Raw genomic sequence first — 19,720 nt, forward strand, 5'->3', positions numbered from 1 at the left:
TAGCTCATCTAAAATAATGGAAACTAAGAATTTTGCAACAGCAGATAAAGACTGGATTCAATCTATGCAAAGTCACGTGGTCTCTGACATTTACTTCTAATGTTTTAACCTATCTAAACCATTAATTGATTGATTCTAATTTCCTTTTCTTCTTCCTTTTTCTTCCTGCCTCCCATGTTGTCTGTGGTGGTTAATGTGGTTGGACTTTCCCCTGGTCAGTATTTTTATTTCCAGGAGGTGTTTCCTGTTCTGGCTGCAAAGCACTGCATTATGCAGGCCAATGCAGAATATCATCAGTCTATCCTGGCGAAACAGCAGAAGAAATTTGGTGAAGAAATTGGGAGGTTACAGGTGGGTAACTTTTTTTTTCTTCTCTGAAAAATGTGGAAAAACTTTAAACCATGAAAAGCTAGCTCAGAATTCTACAATTCAAATAGCTAAGAATTGAAGATATTCAAAAATTGCAGAGCATGTTTATCACATGAATCAAATTATTAGCAGCTGCGGAGATGAGAGGTCTCTCTGTAGCTTTTATAAAGATGTATTGTAATGATTTTTGGGCAGTTTGATACTGCTTGCCGTGTTAAGTCTGTATCTTTACTTTTGCATTGGCTTCTTATCTCAGTATAGCTAATATAATAGATTTGTTTATAAATTTTCCTAAATAATTTTGTTAAAAAATCCCCAAAACATTACAGTTCTGCCTGTTCTATACCTGACTCCTTTCCTGCAATCCAGATGTAAGTCTGAATAATTTTTGAAAAACGTACACACGGGTGTATTTTTAGTCTTTGTAGATTTTGCCTCTATCTGGTTTCTAGAGGAACGCAGATATAGATGTTGTAATGAGTAAGGTCTTCTCATGTTTTAAGTACAGTAGGGAAAAAAATGGCTAAAAATAACTACTTTCTTCAAGTCCCCTGATCCTTTGAGGAGGGGAATGAAGTGCCACTTTGACTGACTTTTTAGGATCCTTGTGCAGTATCTAGATATTGATAGGCAGGAGAGCTGAGAGACTTGCATGTAAGACTGTCACATTAACATTTTGAAAGTTACCATTATGCATTTATTGGCTTGGTGCAGGATGGAGCTTGAATGACAATGAAGTGCCTGTATGAGCTTCTAATAGCAAGTTATATCATGACTACATTACTAGGTGATAGATGAAGGTGTATCAGTTGTTTATTCTTGAGTTTCAAAACTGCCTAGCAGACTGCTTTTTCTAGGACTCTACTGTAAGAGAATATTAATGTCTGGTTTTAGTGCTCACCCTTGGCAGGTGTGGCTGTATCAAATTTACTGTCACTGTTAAATTGTATAGTAAATTATCTCGTGTCCATGATTTTTCTTCATGTTGTGTTACAGGAAGTGTTCCTTCATGCTGAGTAGTTAAAGTTTTGGTGGGTTTTTTTTGTTGTGGTGGTTTTTTTGGCGTTTTTGGGGGGTTTTTTTGGTTTATTTTTTTGTGGTTTGTTTTGGTTTTTTTGGGTTTTTTTTGTGAAGCCTGAGGGGAAATACTCCATTGTTACTTTGTCACTGCTTCATGAACAGCATGTAGTCTGAAGTTAAAATCCTGTATACAATTAGTAAGATGAAACTTAAATCCTGTTCTCCACAGTTATTAAAATACTGCTTCCATAATTATTCTAAATTAGGGGTTTAGTATCCTTTTTTATGAGTTTTTGAAAAACGCAGTTGCTATAAAGTAATTCTCTTTATTTCCCTTTATAAAAGCTGGAAGAAAGATGGATTAAATTGGGGGGGATGGGGGAAAGATTAATGTAATTGTTCCAAATTAAAGTATGTACACACACCCTTGTTTCTTCTCTCATTTTGTTTCTGGCAAATGCTAGTTAGACTGTAGTATTGTATCAAACCAAAACTACTGTTGTGTGATTTATGGCCCAATCGAAAGTGGCAAAAAACTCAGCAAATTTCAAATATACTTTTACTGTAGCTCAGGTTCTACTTCACAATCCCAAGAAGTTTGAGTTTTTGAATTTGCTGTGTGTAAACCTCGACTGACATTGCTTCTTAGTATTTGGTTTTTACACATTCACAACACAAACGTGATCCGGATTGAACAGATACAATCAAAGGACAAGGTTTTGTCTTGCATCTCTCCTGCAGTAAATTGGGTGTAGGAAAACCAGATACCTCAGGACTGCATCTAGGCTGAGCAGAGGGAAGTGAAGAGACAGTAGACCTTGTATGTTGTTTTAATTTGCAGTAGGATTCCAGCATCGTTGCACAAGGTTAGATGGGTGTTAGTGGCAGGTGTGAAAGCAGGGCTCTGGCCTCTGCCTTTGTGGATGTGAGCAAGGTTAGAGAAACAATGTGTAGTACCTGCAAAAGCAAGCTGTGGGTTTCATGAAACATGAAAATGACATGGTGGCTGCTTTTTGCCTTTTTTTGGGTGTTTTGTGTTTTTTTTTTTTCTTTTTGAATGAGTGTTTGCCTCTAACTCATGACCACTTCTTTTGGATTTTGCAGTCATAGTGAAGCTGTTGTGAGATATTAACTTGGTTACTGTTTATTGGGGTTTTTTTTTGTAATGAACTATTTTAACAAGTAAAATCTCCTTTTTCCTTTTTTATATATAAAAGGGGAGAATATTTTCTTAAGGAAATAATAATATTGACCATATACATTGTCAGTAGTTACTTGGCTAACTGGGAAGCTCATCTGTTTTCCTAAGTATATATAAAAAGGAGAAAGAAAAGTTATTATTTTAACTTTAACTGTATTTTAAATTTTTTTTAGCATGCAGCAGACTTGGTGAAAACAGTGGCATCTCGTTATGATGAATATATAAACGTTAAAGATCTGGTTGACAAAATCAACCGCGCACTTACAGCTGCCAAAAAAGACAATGACTTCATTTACCATGACCGGGTTCCTGACCTGAAAGATTTGGAGTCCATTGGAAAAGCCAGTCTTGTGAAGGCTACTCCAGTTGTTGTTCCCCTCAGTCAGAAATTCACTGGTAAGCCAAGTGTGTGGCGTGCACAAGGTAATTGTTACCTTGTGAGACATGTGGCCACCAAAGTTCATTTGTACCAGGAAAAAGTAAACGTTTACTTTCGAATTCTATTAAGTATGCAGCAGTGTTTTTGAAAGTGCTGTTTGTCTTTTCCAGTTTGTTCTACTACTTGATGATAAAAAGTACTGGAAGAATAAACCACAGGTTGAAAGTCATTATCTGCAATGCACCCTTCTCGTAAAGATTTTATCAGATTTTCTCAGCAACTCTATTTTCTATATTAAACTAATCTTTTCAATTTCAGAAGGAACACTAATAGAAGGGAAAAGTATCAAATTGTACAGTTTTAACTAACCTAGTTGCTGGCCTTCCATGAAGGTGAAAAATTTCAGTTTGTTGGCTGTACAGGGGAGTTCTGACAAATGATCCTCTCTTCTTTCTCATTTCTTCCTTTAAAAAGGCAGAATTAGAAAGTAAGCCATAAGGAAAATCTAATTTATAATCCTACAATTGTTTTAAATATAATGCCTTTAAATTATTTCTAAATCAATTTCAGTCTTAAAAACTGAAATCTAATCTAAAGACCTGTAGAAATAGATAGGTTTTTTTGGTTTAAGGCATCTTGGGGAGTGGGAGAGAGTATCTTAAACTATTTAGATCAGTCTCTGTAGTACAACCTGTATGAAAGAGCTCGTGAAGATATCTGTGTCCTTTTAGCTTCACAGTGCAACTTGAGTAATGTATATTACTTTAATTGCAGACCTGTTTGAGAAGATGGTTCCATTGCAAGTTCAGCAATCTGTGAGTGTTTATAACCAGAGAAAGGCAGATATGGTAAACAGGTTAATAGCCCAGATGAGAGAAGCCACAAATCTGGCAAATGGGTAAGTGGCTTCTTGTTAAATTTATCCAGAGGAGTTATGGAACAGCCTATGAACACTGGTTGCCTTGCAGCCTGCAGGCACCCAGATTACAGCAGCAGTTTTTCATTACTATATGGTAGGCTGGCAAACTTAAGCCATAACAGGGGGATTTAAAACTACTTTTCTGCAGTTGTTAAGACCGAAAGCATATTAAGAACAAATAATATTTAATTCTCTTCAATCTTTTCTCATTTTTAAGAGTCTGACACTTACTTGGAAAAAGTTCCAGTTCCATTAATCTAAGAGGATTTTCACATTCACATGATTGCACCAGTGACTCAATATATGATATTTTTTCCCCTAAATTTAAAATAAATTATAATAAAAAATTTATGTCAAGCTGAAAGATAGGAATGTAGCTCAAGGCAGTTGTTTCTTTATCTACCAGATAGTTACTATTGAAAATGTTTGCCATATTTTGTAAGTGCTAAAAGACTAGGCTTTGAAACTGATTTTTGGTGAGGTATACACTATGAGTTCGTTTAGAGTTTTCAGCTTGAAATTTCTTTCCAGGAGTACATTGTACTCTGTTTCCATTATAATTGTCTGTGTGATGGTTTGCATAACAGTGTTATTTACAGGATAAAACCATCTAATACTACAAACAAGTTGCTCTTTAACATGTTTACTTTTTCAGTGTGTTGGCTTCCCTCAATCTTCCTGCTGCTATCGAAGATGTGTCTGGGGATACTGTTCCTCAGTCTATTTTGAACAAGTCTAAGTCTGTGATTGAACAGGGAGGAATCCAGACTGTTGATCAGCTGATCAAAGATCTGCCTGAACTGCTACAAAGGAACAAAGAAATTTTAGATGAAGTAAGCTCAGCAACTGCTAACATGAAAACATTCTTAAAAAACACTGCCACTCAACTTGTTCTCCTTAGACGACAATAGAAAAAGTGCACAATTATCCAAAATAATAGTGCTTTTAAAATATGCCATTTAAATGTTTAGTCCATACAAAAACTGTGCAGTTACATGTGGATGTCCTCTTACAAGTATTTTGTTCTTAAAATTGTTGGGGGGAGAAGCATTCTAAAGAAATTTGAGTGCTTTGTGCCTTTCATGCCCGATTTTATTTTCCAAATTAAATTTATAAAGATAAGCATTCTTTATACTTTCTACACCAGCTGTGTATTTTGTAGCTAGTTCATGTTTAGAATAGCTTATAATGCATGTAACATTTTATTCTTGTAGTCACTAAGATTATTAGATGAAGAAGAAACTACAGACAATGACTTGAGAACAAAATTCAAAGAACGCTGGCAGAGAACGGCATCCAATGAACTCTATAAGCCTTTAAGGGCAGGTAAAGTTTCATGCTTTGGATTCTGGGGATGCTCTAAAAATATCCATTCTCACTGTGTAGATTAAAGTAGTTTTCAATGCTCTGATATTATCTTTAAAGATACAAATTTCATTTTAGCAGAGGTTATGCCAAAATACCCTTATTGGAATCTGCACTGTTATTTGGAGTTGAAAGATGATGTGATAGCAGAGAATTTTGCTGCTTTTGTACCCCTGGAGTGCATGTGCATGCTAAAGTTTCAGAAAGTATATGTAATGAGAAGTGACTGCCCTCCTAAGAATCTGGTTGCAATTACCTCTTAAATACTTTAGTGTATTTTTCTTTGTATATTAACATCTTTGTTTTGTGTTTCTCATCAAGGTGTTATTTTCTTTTTGATTTGGTGTTTTATTTTGTTTTTCCCCAGCAGTTAGACTACTTAGGGCCATCACTACGGCGTGTTTTCAGTGCGCTTAATATGTGTTGTTTTGAAGCTAACCGGGGACCACTGCCTTAGTTTGGCTGAGTTACAGGGTGTTAAATCTGGGGAGTAGCTCAAACCAGTGTTCATTTGTACACTTTTTTTATGCTTCCCTGGAGAATTAATATAGGTGTTTAGTTTATGCACTGTTTAAAACATAACTTAGTAGCTTAGATTTTATTTGTAAGTCTTAATAACTTCATAATGTGCAGGCTCATAAAAATGTATGAAGATTTACTGAAAAGCATGAAAACTGCTCTGGTTCAAGACTGATAAAACAAGTTAGAAATGCTATAAACACCCTTTTTTCCTCCCACCATCAGAGGGAGCCAATTACCACAACATTCTGAATAAAGCTGTGCAAGCGGATGGCCAGGTTAAAGAGCGCTATCAGTCTCACCGGGATACGATTGCACTGCTGTGTAAGCCAGAGTCAGAGCTCAATGCAGCCATTCCTTCTGCCAACCCAGCAAAAACATTGCAAGGAAGTGAGGTAAAGCATTGAAATGTGTCTCTATTTTGTCTATTCATCTAACAAAGGGAACTTACAGGAATTGTTGAAGCTGATCCTTAGCTGCTTGTTTCTTTCACAGTTGGTACAGGAGGTATCTAACATTTGGAAAAGAAGTTGTCTTTTTGTTTAAAATCTGCTTGAATATTTTTTGTTACACTTGGTGTGGGCAAGTTCAATTGCCATGGACAGCAAGACTGGTTGATTATTATAAAAACAACAATCCTTGATGAATATTTTTGTTATGTAGGGTGGTGGGGTGTAGTACTCAGGTTCTTGGGGTAATTAGACAATGTGAAAGACATGGCCTGGTATTTTAAAGTATTAGGCAATTACACCAACTTGCTTTCCAAGAAAGTCATGGCTCATCTACAGAAATATGATTATTTTTCTCATAGGAGTGATTTGAAGTCAGTTTTTGACTGCCATTTTTAGAATATCCTATCAGAAGGTATCTGTAAAAAAATAAATTTAAAAATCTTTGAGTAGTTCAGTGTTATTAGTGGAAGCAAACCTTTAGAGGAGAATATAGCTTGAGAAATGCTTGAAGATCTTTGCTTCGTTGCATTTTTGTCCTGGTTTGTCATCTTAAACACATTTATAAACAAATACTTAAGTAGTAGTGTTGCCAGCATCAGTGAGGCATGCACGATGGAAACAAGTGCTAGAGTATACTTCTGCAATAATGCCTCTAAACATGCTAACTACGGACATTTTTTATTGCCTAGGTCGTTAATGTCTTAAGAACTTTGCTGACCAATCTGGATGAAGTTAAGAAGGAGAGAGAACAACTGGAAAATGACCTGAAATCTGTAAATTTTGACATGACAAGCAAATTCCTGACTGCACTTGCACAGGACGGTGCTATAAATGAGGAGGCTATCTCTGTGGCTGAGTTGGAAAGAATTTATGGAAGTTACACACAGAAAGTGCAAGACTCCCTAAAAAAGCAGGAAGAACTTCTCAAAAACATTCAGGTACAACACCTTGTATGTCTGTCTTCCTCTTAAATTAAGGAGGAATGATTCCTTTACCTCTTCAGTGCTTTTTTAGCAGTAGAGACAGGTACCTGAAGCATCTGGTGAAAGAGGAAGTCTTAGTGCTTGGACAAGTGACTATAGTGGCTTGAGTAACGATGGGGCCTATTTGTGCACAAAATTACTTGCAACTTCTGAGTGCAACTTGGATTGCAAGAATAAGAGACTTTTCTAAAAGGGAAAAAATTGTTTCTAAATGACCATATGGCCCGTGTTTATAAAGGATTTTATATTCAGATGTTCTTTAACGTAATATACTTTAAAAATCTTGATGGATGTTACTTTGCTGTTTGAGTGACCTGGAGTTCAAGTTTGGCTGCTTCTGGCAGCTGAAGTAGTCTTTTTGAGTTCACGTGTTTATTTTCCAAAAAGAAAGGAGATGCAGGTGTTCTTTCTCCAAGTTTTCCACGTCCCTGTCCTTCTAATAGCTTGCCAACGTCAACCAAATTTGAGGTAACGTTTCTTAAAAATACTAACTTTCAGTATGATTTTATGAATATCAGTGGAGGGGGGTAGTACAGGAGAGAGCCTAATTACTATAGCCTCTGAAAGACAGTCTGCAGTATGAACTGGAGAGTTAGCTGAAGGCAACCCACAACAGAACAGATAATTAGCTGATACCTCCTGCCAATGAGTTAATATGTGTATAGTTCTGAAATAGCCTCTGCACTTGGCAGACAGCAAGTATCAGGTAGTACAACGTGTGAATGGAAGGTGAGGAAAGGTTGGGATCGGAAAAGGAGGTAGAAGCAATGAATAAGAGGAAAAAACCCAAAAGATGCAGAATCTTCCATGGAACTAGCTTGCATTGTTTTCACTGCTTATTTTTTTTCCCTTCTTTTAAGAATGCGCATCAGGATTTTTCCAAGATGAAACAATCAAACAATGAATCTAATTTAAGAGAAGAAGTTTTGAAGAACTTAGCTGTAGCAAATGACAACTTCGTGGAACTTTTAGGCAATTTAAAAGAAGGCACAAAGGTATGTTAAGGGATTGGAAGAACGGAGTGTTTTTTTGATTTACACAATGAGACATGAATCAAAAAACATAGTAAGCTTTGGAGACATGCTAGATGAGAGGTACATTTTTTAGGATTTTACTACTGAACTGAGGACAGCAAGTTGCTCAAATTTTGATTGTTTTGACAGCTGTGAAAAAGGTTTCTTTGTTCCTATCTGAAAAATAAGCTTTTTTTGAGCATTGCTTTATATTAATATAGGAAAAGGTGTTAATTACAGCTGAACTGATGCTGAAATACCCAGATGAGCCATTTTATCTGAGGAATTCTTTCATCTGTTCTCCCCTGGTGTTTAATCACCTTATCAAATTTGTGTTTTATATACTGCTACTGCATACATGAGGAGGGCTTTATTTAGCTTGCTCTTTTTTTGATCTGAGCTTCTGGAAGGTGTCTTACTGCTTCTGTATTAACTACTTTTTGCTGGTTTATTGGTAGCTCACTAGAGGAAAAAAGAAAATAAAACTCTGAAATGTCTATAGAAATGAAATGCATGGAACTGACTGAAGGCAGTAAAATTAAAAGAAAAATATCCTTTATAAAATAAATAGTTAATCACTGGAAGTGTTGTAGTTTTGTTCTGGTTGTAATACATTTTCTAGTTGTCTTAAACTATTTATACACACACACACACATTATATATTAAAAAAAAACACAACAAAATCGTATGGTATTACAGGGTTGGACAACAGCTGACTAATATTTGTTTTTGAAAAGCAGAATAAAATGCAGTAGCAAACTTTTCTGGTATGGTAGGTTCTGGGCACTGTAATAATATAACACCTATAACTGGAGCAATGTGTAGAAATATGCTAGCATGGAGTCTGAAAGTATTGACTGAGCATGTTGGGTTTTTTTTTCTTCACTAGTTTTACAATGAGCTGACAGAAATCCTGCTGAAATTCCAAAATAAATGCAGTGACATTGTCTTTGCTCGCAAGACTGAAAGAGATGAACTGCTCAAGTAAGTTTTCAATCTTTTAAGCTTTGTAGAAATGGTTAAGTATTTATCAGAAGTTTTGTTCTTCTTTGGAGCTCGCCTTTGCATGCTGTGTAATAGGAGCCCTGTAGTTTATTGCTAACTAGACTGTGTACCTTTGTCAGTCTCCCCTGTCTTCTGTTTCAGAATGCCAGGTATCAAGTTCTAGCTGTTACATATTGCTCACCTATTGTTTTTATGCAAAATTGTCTGAAATTCTAAATGCTTCCTAAAGTCTCTGTGAAGAACCTGCCGAGTCACAAATATTGAATCTTTGCATTGAGAAGTGCCCTGCATTCCTCTGAATATGTAACTTAGAACTGTTTTCCTTGGAGTTTTCTTAACAAGCTGACTGTAAAATTATGCTGTTTAATGGCAGCTTGTCGTACAATATGACACTCAAGCCTTCTTGTATCTTACCAAAGTATCTTACCAAGACTAATTCCAACAGTAGAGGTAACAGAACAGAAAACTTGAAAGCTCATGGGCTGAGCCATTCAGATTTTTGCCAGGGTTTTTGACAGCTATGCTTACCCAGACATAAATTATATTGCAGACTATCTAGCAGACTCTTTTTTTTTTTTTTAAACAGTTCTGTTAGATGTATGGTATTTGCATGCAGTATTATTTAATTTAGGGCAATCTACGAGCAATATGGCATTGCCTTTCTTCAGTATTTGAGCATATCTCCATACGTCAAAATTACTGAAATTTACTTTTATCCTTTTCCATAGCCTTGAGGTTTCCTTAGGTTTTCAGAAAAGCTTCCAAGGAGCTAAATGTCCTGACTATTCTAGAATTTCTGATCCTGAAGCTTTTGGCTAATTCAGTGATCTATACCGGTATTGAGTTGGAACATAAAGACATTCTTAGAAAATAAATGTAACAGTTAATCAGAGGATTGGCTAGAGGATTGTTTCTGTGGAAGTGATTTGGACTCCAAATTCAGTTTGAGCTAGCTCAGTGATCACGCTTTAAATACTAATTTAGTCTGTTGCATCTTTTTAGCTTAGCTTGCTGAAGTGTATAACAAACAATTCTTAAACTAAGCTGTATCTTTGCTTTTTGTTTTTAATAGAGATTTGCAGCAAAGCATTGCTAGGGAGCCCAGTGCTCCCTCGATTCCTCTGCCTACATACCAGGCCACGTCAGCTGGAGGAACTAAGCCTGCTGCATCACCGACTCCTACTCCAGCACCCAGGACCATGGTGGTAAATATATGCTATGGAAGTAGTGGGTTGAAAATAGAAGGTCCATACTTTGGAACACCAAACTGATCTGTAATTTGTGTGTATCACTGCTTAACGTGTTGGTGTATTTGGAAATGTGTTGAAGTGAAATAGAGGGCAAAGTCTAAAGATTTTGCACAGAGATGTATTATGTGGTTTTGGTGTTCATAATTTGTAGATTTGAAATGGAAAGCTTATTGCTTTTCAGATGCTTCACATTATTATCTGTTTAGAGTAAATATAGAATGTCCACTTTAAATGAAAATAAAAATCAATCAATTATATTACCACAACTTTTGATTCCAAGACTTCCAGAAAGAACCTTCAGCTTAATTCACTTTCTCTTGTTAGGGGACTAAACCACAGCCACCAGCACGGCCACCACCACCAGTGATTTCTGCAGCAAGCAGTTCCTCTTCTGCATCAGCACCCTCTGGAACAGCTGCAGCCCCTGCTGCTCCTGCTCCTGCTCCTACTCCAGGAGCCAGTGCACCTGCAGCAAGCACTGCACCTTCACAGGCACAGGGACCGCCTTACCCAACCTATCCAGGTTACCCAGGGTAAGCTATGGGAGTACTTAAGCAGTTCTTTGTTATTCTGTTATCCAAAAGCACTTGTTTGTTGCATGTGACATTTTAAAATCAATTATTGTTATAATTGAAGATTTGTTTAGTGTTCGAGGCAAGCTGATTTTTTTAGTTTTAATTATGTAATTCTTGTTGGAATAATTTGCTGGTACTATTAATGGGAGGGTTCATTTTAGGTTTTTGTAGTTGTGCTTTTTTAAAGGAGAAGGGAGACAGGACTGCAGTTCCTTAACTGTGGTTGGTTGCATAGTCAGTTGGTGGTGGTTATCTCAGAAGTGTTGGCATATCTCATTTTTCAAATCTTGGTATCTTGCTAAAGATGATGAAAAACACAGAAAAAAAATTCCAGTGGAGTAGTGTGCTTTCTTCTGATGCTTTTTTCCATCTTTCTGGAGTCGTCACGAGGAATTGAAGGCAGCTGCTCTCTGCTTCAGTAGCAGGCTCAGCAAATGTTAAAATATGTACAATGATATTAAACATAAGAGAACCAATTTAGATCAGTTCTAGTTCCAGCAGGTTGCCTTTACTCCACCTTCTGTCTGCATTTCTGTTCCACGCATTATAATTTTTTTTCATGTTTGATCCTTGAAAGTTACCACACTTCCTGCTGCACAAAAAGGAAAATGAGAGGAAAGCATTTGCAGCGACTGCACGCCTTTTTGTATCTATTAATGAGTTATTTGCAAATTAACATCATCAGTGTTTTGCAACTAAAGTATGCGCTTTTCCCCCCCACCACACAGGTATTGCCAGATGCCAATGCCAATGGGCTATAATCCATACATGTATGGTCAGTATAATCTGCCATATGCACCCTCGCCTGTGTATCAAAACCCTGGACAAGCACCATATCCGCCACCTCAACAACCTGGATACCCTTTTCCTCAGCAGCCTTATTACCCTCAGCAATAATGTATCTGCAAAGAAGTTCTGCTTGGTAAAATTTGGGAGAAATTGGCAATAAGCATACTAAAACTTTTAGCTTCAGTTAATGTACCATACTAAACCGTTTGCAGTCTATAACTCCTGTTTATTGTTAAGTGCTCAAAAATGTCTAGATCAGTTTTTGATTACACTAAACACTCTGAAAGATCTGCTGCAGTGGTTTAGACTGTAGACTAATGCCAGAACTAGAGCCTAATTCAGTGGTCTGAAACTGCACACTACATGTTGGCTAGACCAAAATATTTCTTTGCAAAAATCCTGTGAGTAACAAGTGGGTTCAGATGAGAAAATGAAGCAGTGCGTGCCCTGGGTGTGATATATTCTACGGAATCGTATAGCATTTCCTTCTATACTCTATTGGTTTGTATTTTTTGAGTTTAGTTAAAATATGCTATTTTGTCTAATAATCAAGGCCTTGTAAATCATCAGTAAAAAAATAAATTCCTTAAGAATGGTTTAAACACTTGGCATTTTTGTTACCGTAAAAACGTGTTTTGTGTGTCTGTAGATTCTTTCATTTGTCCCTTGACTTGCATAACAAAAAGATAACTTCTCAAGCGTTCAGCCTTACAACTGAATTTCCACCCCTTTTCTTTGATTCTGTATTTTTATGACAGAATCTATAATTAACTATTTAAATGTTGGTAGATTAAGTCTTGCAGGTAGAATTTTGCTACAACTTTTGAAGTGTATTGGACTAAAGTATGTTCACTACCATTGTAAAAGAATGGTTACTCTCGTCTCCAGAATACTACCTATAGGAAGGGAGATCAGGGTCCCTCGTACAGGACCAGTAACTGGTTGGTTTAACCCATGTTTTCCAAAGAAATGTTGATCAGAAATATGTTATGGCTCAAAATAGGGTAACTAATGATTATTGGAGCTTTTCAGATCATGTTTTTAAATGATTGCTTTTTTCCCTTGAAAAAATTAATGTATTCCCTCAGGGAGCTTGTTATCAGCAGAGAAGCTTTTCTTTTTGGTGGGGGGGGAAATTATCTTGTAAATTAAAGCACATTGAATGTTTACTTTTGGATCCATTTTCTCAAGGGATTAATAACCTTGCACTACATTTTGCATTAGATAGCTAAGAATGTAAGTTTGTAGTTAATGGCTTCTACCAAATATTTGCTAATCAGTCTTTTTTTTTTTTTTTTTTTAAGCATGCTTGTCTAGTGAGGGACTCTCCATTCCTTCAGCCCTTGACATGAGTAACTTCATTTTGTGGGACAGTTAATTTCCTGAGTGCTTCATACAAAATGTTCTGGCCTTACAGAACAGCTGTCACAATACCTATGTTAAGTATTACTGCTTTGTTTTTCTATTTAAGTGCCTGATTAAAATATTGAGGTATATTTTAATGTAGAGGTTTAGAGGGTGCCGGTTATTGTAGCATCTGGGTGGAAACCTCACTGGATCTTGAATGCTCTTCCTCATAAAGGAAGCAGCATACGTATCCATGTGAGCTCCTTTCTTTCTGTCTCAAGTTCTTGCTGTGTGATCACTCCAATTACTTTGGAAGACCACTTGTCTGTAATACTCCCTGACCCCCACAGAAAATGCGGATCAAAAGGTAAAAGTAAGCATCCCTCGTAGAACATGAGTATCTGTTTCTAAACAATTTATTAACCCTGTAGAAGCTCAGTGGTGTGGGGGAACAGGCTGAAGTAAGGGAATACAGCACCGTAGATACAACCGTGCTCCAGGACCAGGGGCTTTGCATTTCTTTATAAACATTACTGAATGGGGTGGCACAGGAACCTCTCCAGTTTTTTTCCTCTGATGAGAATACATGAGAGGCAAGTGAGGACGATGAGAAGAAGCTAGGAAGGTAACGGTTTGGAACCAACAATCAGAACCTGATTTTACTCGTAACTGGAAAAACAGTTTTCCACTAATTTCACTGTGTCAACGTGAGCAAGTACAAGTCTAATGCAACCTTTTCAGTTCTAAATTTCTAGTACGCTGCGGCCTGTAGATGTCGCAGGTCGCACATTAGATGCGTTTGAGCTATTGTGTTAAGTTTGTTTCTAGTGCCTCAATTTATAAAACTTTATTTTAATGCTGTACAAAAATGTCACTTGTTCAGCGTAAAGATTCCTAGAGCTGAAATTTCCTTTTTAACGTTTCGCGGATCTGGAATCGCTGTCAACACGATTTCCAGTTGTGTTACTGCTTGCTTTAGTCTGCTGTTATTTGAATATGTATAGAAATCTATGTGTTACGTTCAGCTTTCACATGACCATTTTTTTTCTCCTTTTTTCTTTTCCTAAAGAGAACAGAAAAATCCAGAGACGTGTATGTATCTGCTTTTAAGCATGCAACTGTCATGACTTTGGTTGGAATGTTGTCTTGTTCTTCTATAGTTTATTAAAAAAAAAATGGGTTAGAAAACCTGATTTCGTGGCTTTTCTCTTGAGTTCTTTGGCTTCAGACAAGTGTTGTTTTGGAAAGGATGGAAATAAGTTGTGGGCCCCCAAGTAAGCCTGTGCTGTGGTGAAGGTGCTCGGTGTATCAGCTACCGTGTGAAATGGTAGCCTGTGTCTGGCCAGGTGCTTTATGGTACAGCTGCTGCTCTCATAACAGCTGTGTTTAAATCCTGGTAGGTGTGTTTATTTCCAAAGCGGATGGAGGGTATTTCCCTTTGATTATATGAGCAAATGGTAAGCTCCTTCTGCCTTCAGAAACTTTGATTCAAAGTTTGTTTCCATGAACTTACGTTAGGCTGGGTTTCACGTGGCTCACAGCAGCATGGGTACGCTGGGCAAAGCGATTAAAGGCTCGTAAGGGCAGTTAAATTTTCCCAGCAGCACTCCAAGAAGCTGATTTTTTTAAAAAATTATCTTCCTTTTTTTTTTTTTTTCAGAAGACGACTGTATAATACCATACTTATTGCAGTTGCTGTGTGGAGACAGAAGTTTACAATCGCATCCTTTTGGAGACTTTGAAGTCAAGCATTTATTTTGTCTTGCATAAAAGCTTTCAGTGCAATTAATGAGTAAAGCAAGTCTTATGAAGCAAACTAATTACAGATCATCAGTGAAATACCAAACTACTGCAGGGTTAGTAGGTCTTTCCTCAATTTTTTTTTTTCTTTTTAATGTGGTTTCAGCCCATATGAAAAAGTGTTATCTTTCCTGACCACTAATTTGACATTGCCAGCTAATGAAGGTTCTTTCACTATCGTCCCAAATAGGATGTAGGATTATTTTGAGTGCTTTTAGGGCTGGTCTGTGGGATCTAGTCTGAATTACACTGGAAGTAGTCTTTTTGCTATTTCAAAGTACCTTGAGGCAGTATTTGGACCTTGACGTTCTGAAATGACATTATCTGTTGCCAGGTAGCTGAAAATGGCAAGAAAATTCTTTGGAAAGCAATTTTATTTTTTTTTTGTGTTAGCTGAGAGATGTACTTGTTTGTTACCAAAACGTGTTCGGTTCTGAAGTGACTTGCATCTCAGAACGTGTTTTCTGGCATGTGTATTTATCCTGACAGAACATTAAAATACTCTAAACTGAATGATGGTGGTTTTAAGTTTTGGTTGGATACTACTGGATGAAGCTATCTGAATTTTCAATACTTCACTATGTTTAGTTTAAAAGAAACTATTTTGAAAGTTCTAGCTCTTGAAAAGATGAGCTATTACAGCAGAGCAACACTCAAAATTGCTTTTTTTTGTTTATGGGGAGGATTTGGGGCTTTTTTTTGGTTGTCACTTTTGACTAGCATTAGCCACCTGCTAGCTTTTTAGATTTATTATGACTTTTGAAAGTTATATTTCAAATGGTCAGTCTTTATTATTTTAAAAAAGTTGACATCCTGTTTGTCACGATAGTTAAATACTGCTAGATTAAAAAAAATAATTTTGACTTTTTTTTTAACTGTTCTAAGTACTCTTAAGTTCTGACAAATATCCAAACACTAAGGTTGAGATTTTTCTGGTTTGGACTCAAATTTGGAACTATAGTGACTTTTACTGGCAAGCATACAGTTATTGTTAATCCTGAATGATGACTTTAGTCTTGCATCTAATTCCCTTAATTGAGTGTAATAGTCCCTGATGGTAACAACTGTATCTCTGTTGTAGCTCTCTTTTTTTTTTTTTCCTTTTTTTGATAAAATGGAATGATGTTTCTTAATCTTGGGGAGAAGTTGCCCACTGATTTTAACTAGGTGTGAAGAAAAACTTTATGCTAGCGAGCATGAAAGGGAAGAGACGACTGCCATTGCAAAATCAGCACCAAGTCTGCATCACAAATTCTACTACCCGTTCCTTCACCTCTTTTCCTTAAATCCATTCAGCGGTTCTGCATGGCGATGTCTGACTCCATCTGCACTTTGAAGTTAAAGAACTCCTGGGCACTGGAGTGCCATTCTCCGTGCCAGTAAGCTGCTGGGGCGTTCGCTGGGGTGAAGGTAGCCCCTTCCAAGCTGTGCCTTTGCCAGCCAAGTGCGGGGTGTGGTTGGGCAGGCGAAGGGCTGTTCCCAGCAGGCAGCCTGCACGCAGCCTCCCTGGTTGGAGGCTGAGGTGGTGAACTCATGTGGGGGTACGGGCCCTCCAAGCCAGCTGGCCTCAGCCCGTGCTTGGGGGCATGTGTTTGTGCACTTCGATGGCTGATAGCATCTGGGTGTCAAAAACACCTTCGAGACTTGGTTCTGGCTTCCAGCGTGGGCACTGGTGAGATTTGCACCAAAACTAGATTTGACCTCAAGTAACCTTTGACGTAGAGTAACCTTTCACCTACGGTAACCTCTGTCCTGTGACCCGAAGTAACCTTTATCCTAGAGTAACTTCTGTCCTCTGACCTCAAGGAACCTTTGACATTGAGAAACTTCTGTCCATTGACCTCAAGTAACCTTTGACATTGAGAAACGTCTGTCCATTGACCTCCAGTAACCTCTGACTTTGAGGAACTGCTGTCCTGTGACCTCAGGTAACCTTTGACCTCGAATAACCTTTGTCCTGTGACCTTGAGTAACCTTTGACATAGATTAACCTTGGTCCTGTGACTCAAAGAACTGTTCACCTTGACTAACCTCTGCCCTTAAGTAACCTTTGAGCTAGAATAACCTCTGTCCTCTCACCTCAAGTAACTGTGGACCTCTGACTTTGACTAACCTTTGACCTCTGACCTCAACTCCCCTTTGCTCTCAAGTCCCCTTTGTCCCATGACACAGCCCGGACTGGTCTCGCTCTGGAAATTGGCCTCTGAGGTTGTTAGGGAGCAGCAGCGTTGCATGACCCGGGCGGTAAGAGCGCGGGGCTGTCTTATGAGCAGGGCAGATGGCTTCCTGCGCCATGGCCGAGCTCTGGTGTCTCCTGCCTGCCCTGGGGCACGCTGCTGGCGGTGGGGGAGCCTCTGCCTTCAGCCTGGGGGCCGGTTCCTCTGTGGAGAGAGAACCCCGGGGCCAAGGCGGAGGAGAGGAGAGCTCGTGGTGTGAGTTAAGTCACCTGGGCTTTGCTGACGCTGACTTCCACTGGAACAGAGCGGTGGCTTGAAACAGAAGACCACTCTTTTGGCCGGTACAGTGTTTACCGGTTATTGCGTTCAGCTGGGGTTTGCTGTCAGCCTGCCTGCTTTTCCAGGTGTGACAGAGAGCATACGTAGATACCGCGGTGTCCTTACCACTGGAGAGCTGACGGCAGCGCTGTCTGCGTGAAGATGTGCCCACACAATCCTTGTTTCTCCGCTTTGTATCTCCTACTAAGGATTTTTTAGTCTTCTCGTTGTCACACCTTGTTGGGCCTCTTAATTTTTGCTGGTTTAAACTAAACTTCTCTAAATCGTTTCTTCATGCCAGGTAGGGCCAGCCCGTGCTGTTAGTGTTCTCAGAAAATAAACGGCAAGACGGTGCTGTGTGCTGAACCTGCAGCAGAGGGCAGGCTGAAATCGCCGAACTGGGAAATACTCGACGTAGTCAACAGATCTTTTTGGTGTGACGGTACGCAAAAAGATTTTGAGTTAACATTGGTGGAAGGACAGGCAAATCGCTTTTAATTAAGCATTACCAATTTTAAGTGCATGTAGGTATCACGAAAACTCCTTGGTTGGTGACCTGGCGCCTGAATTGTAGCACCAGCCAAGCCCAGGGACAACTGCATCAGCTGCCCACGTCGGCCATCCTGACCAGCTGCAAACTGGACTCGGAGCGCCGTGCTGCCAAGGTGAAAGGATAGGTAAGGCTTCACGGTCATCCTAAACTGCTTTATTGCTCTGTAAGGGTTATGTAGCTTTTGGGTATTTTCTACCTTTAATCTGCATATCTGGACAGTCTCTGAATCTCCCCAGTGTCGTTTAAACTTACCCCCCTCATTTGACATCGTAAGATGGCTCCTTACTCGGTGCAGTGCAAAGTTACCTGATCAGGCTTAAACTGTGGTGAAGCAAAGTGGATGGTGGGTGTTACCATGACCCATTCTGAGACTGGGAGTAGAAAAAAGGAGCACGTGTTGCTGGCAGGAGAAAAGCGCGTCAGTAGTAACAGCTCTGTCACCGTGGGGCAGCTACAACGATAACAGATGTTGCACCAGGGGGATGAAAAACACTCAGAGAGGGAAGGTGTCAAAGTGGTCAGAGAGGAGAAAGAGCCAGGGGAAGGTGGAAGGAAAGCTGAGGGATAGCTGATGGTTGAGGAAACAGGGTGCTTGTCAAATGAGTTTAGGAAGAGGAGGGACATGGAAGAAAGGCCCTAGGATTTCGACAGCACGAAGTCATAAATCGTAACATTTTGGGTGGTGTAAGGAAGACAGAATTCGAGTTGAAAGGGCTTAAGAATTACCTGAAACAGAAGAAACAGCAATGGTAGTAAAGGGAAGGGAAAAGAGATGGAGCTTTAGCTGTACAGGCAGGGAGGGAGAGTTCAGAAAAGGAATTTAAAGTTGAAATAAATGAATTTTTTCTCATCCTCCTTGGGTGAGGGGAGAAATGTAATGGTAAGGAAAGGAGTTAATGAAGAAGGTGATTTCCTGTGGGTCTGGAGAGCTGGGTGAAAGCTAGGGATTGGTGATGGGTAAAGAGGGTCTTTAGAAGGGAAGAGGGAAGATGCAGCAGATCAGGTGGATTTGACAACATTGGCACAGGCTGGCTGTAACAGGGAGTGAGGTCTTAGAAATGAGGAGTATCATCCATGGAGGGACCAGTCTGAGTAGAGGAATCGAGGCAGGTGCTTACATGCAAGTGTCCAGTATTGGAGACAAAAAGGGGCGACGTGAATCCCGCAGCCTGTGAAGGAAAGGAGAGACAGCAGGTCGAGATGCAAGAGTCCAAGAGCTGGTGGTAGATAGGAGTATCTGAAAGCAAATGGAGTTTTTTATTTAAAATAAGAAAGCTGACTTTCTTCTCTGTCCAGCCTCTTGCTGCCACTAGTTATAATTCATTAGTGAGGGAGCATTCCATATTCTATTAGTAAATTTTTCATCAGTCAGTGGTTTCCAGCAAGTATTCATTTCCATAAGCAGGAAAGGAATATGTGATCTAGCACAGAAACAGACGTAGAGCCAGTGAAAAAAACCTGCCTGGTGTGTTGCTGTTTTCTGGTGTTGTCATATGGCCACCTTGAAACACTTGTTGCTTTGAAGTAAACAAAACTTTGCCATTCACTTCCAACCCCCAAATGTAAAGAAGAAATAACTAACCAGGAGTGTCTGGCAGTTTCTTAACGTTAGGTGGCATTATATGGAAAGACATAACATAAACCCAAATCATCCAACACCTACTGCACTGCTGTTAAATCCCTGCA

General features: G+C 38.8%; 1 protein-coding gene across 3 annotated transcripts in view; it reads left to right on the top strand.

Annotated features, from left to right (window-relative positions):
• Nucleotides 1-14,379, top strand: part of PDCD6IP (programmed cell death 6 interacting protein) — a 32,574-nt gene extending 18,195 nt beyond the window's left edge. The window contains exons 7-19 of one of the 3 annotated variants that reach the window (XM_068405267.1): nucleotides 220-351; nucleotides 2,764-2,986; nucleotides 3,744-3,867; nucleotides 4,544-4,721; nucleotides 5,103-5,214; nucleotides 5,998-6,167; nucleotides 6,914-7,162; nucleotides 8,068-8,202; nucleotides 9,110-9,204; nucleotides 10,298-10,430; nucleotides 10,800-11,008; nucleotides 11,779-11,972; nucleotides 13,144-14,379. In XM_068405267.1, coding sequence (XP_068261368.1) covers nucleotides 220-351; nucleotides 2,764-2,986; nucleotides 3,744-3,867; nucleotides 4,544-4,721; nucleotides 5,103-5,214; nucleotides 5,998-6,167; nucleotides 6,914-7,162; nucleotides 8,068-8,202; nucleotides 9,110-9,204; nucleotides 10,298-10,430; nucleotides 10,800-11,008; nucleotides 11,779-11,947 — 1,929 coding nt within the window. In that variant the 3' untranslated portion in view covers nucleotides 11,948-11,972; nucleotides 13,144-14,379. Of the gene's footprint in view, nucleotides 1-219; nucleotides 352-2,763; nucleotides 2,987-3,743; nucleotides 3,868-4,543; nucleotides 4,722-5,102; nucleotides 5,215-5,997; nucleotides 6,168-6,913; nucleotides 7,163-8,067; nucleotides 8,203-9,109; nucleotides 9,205-10,297; nucleotides 10,431-10,799; nucleotides 11,009-11,778; nucleotides 12,442-13,143 lie in introns of those variants that run through there. The other 2 variants (XM_068405266.1, XM_068405268.1) reach the window with 2 other exon arrangements.
• Nucleotides 14,380-19,720: the final 5,341 nt, after the last annotated feature.

This window comes from Nyctibius grandis, chromosome 7, assembly GCF_013368605.1.
Source record: "Nyctibius grandis isolate bNycGra1 chromosome 7, bNycGra1.pri, whole genome shotgun sequence".
Lineage (NCBI taxonomy): Eukaryota > Metazoa > Chordata > Aves > Nyctibiiformes > Nyctibiidae > Nyctibius > Nyctibius grandis.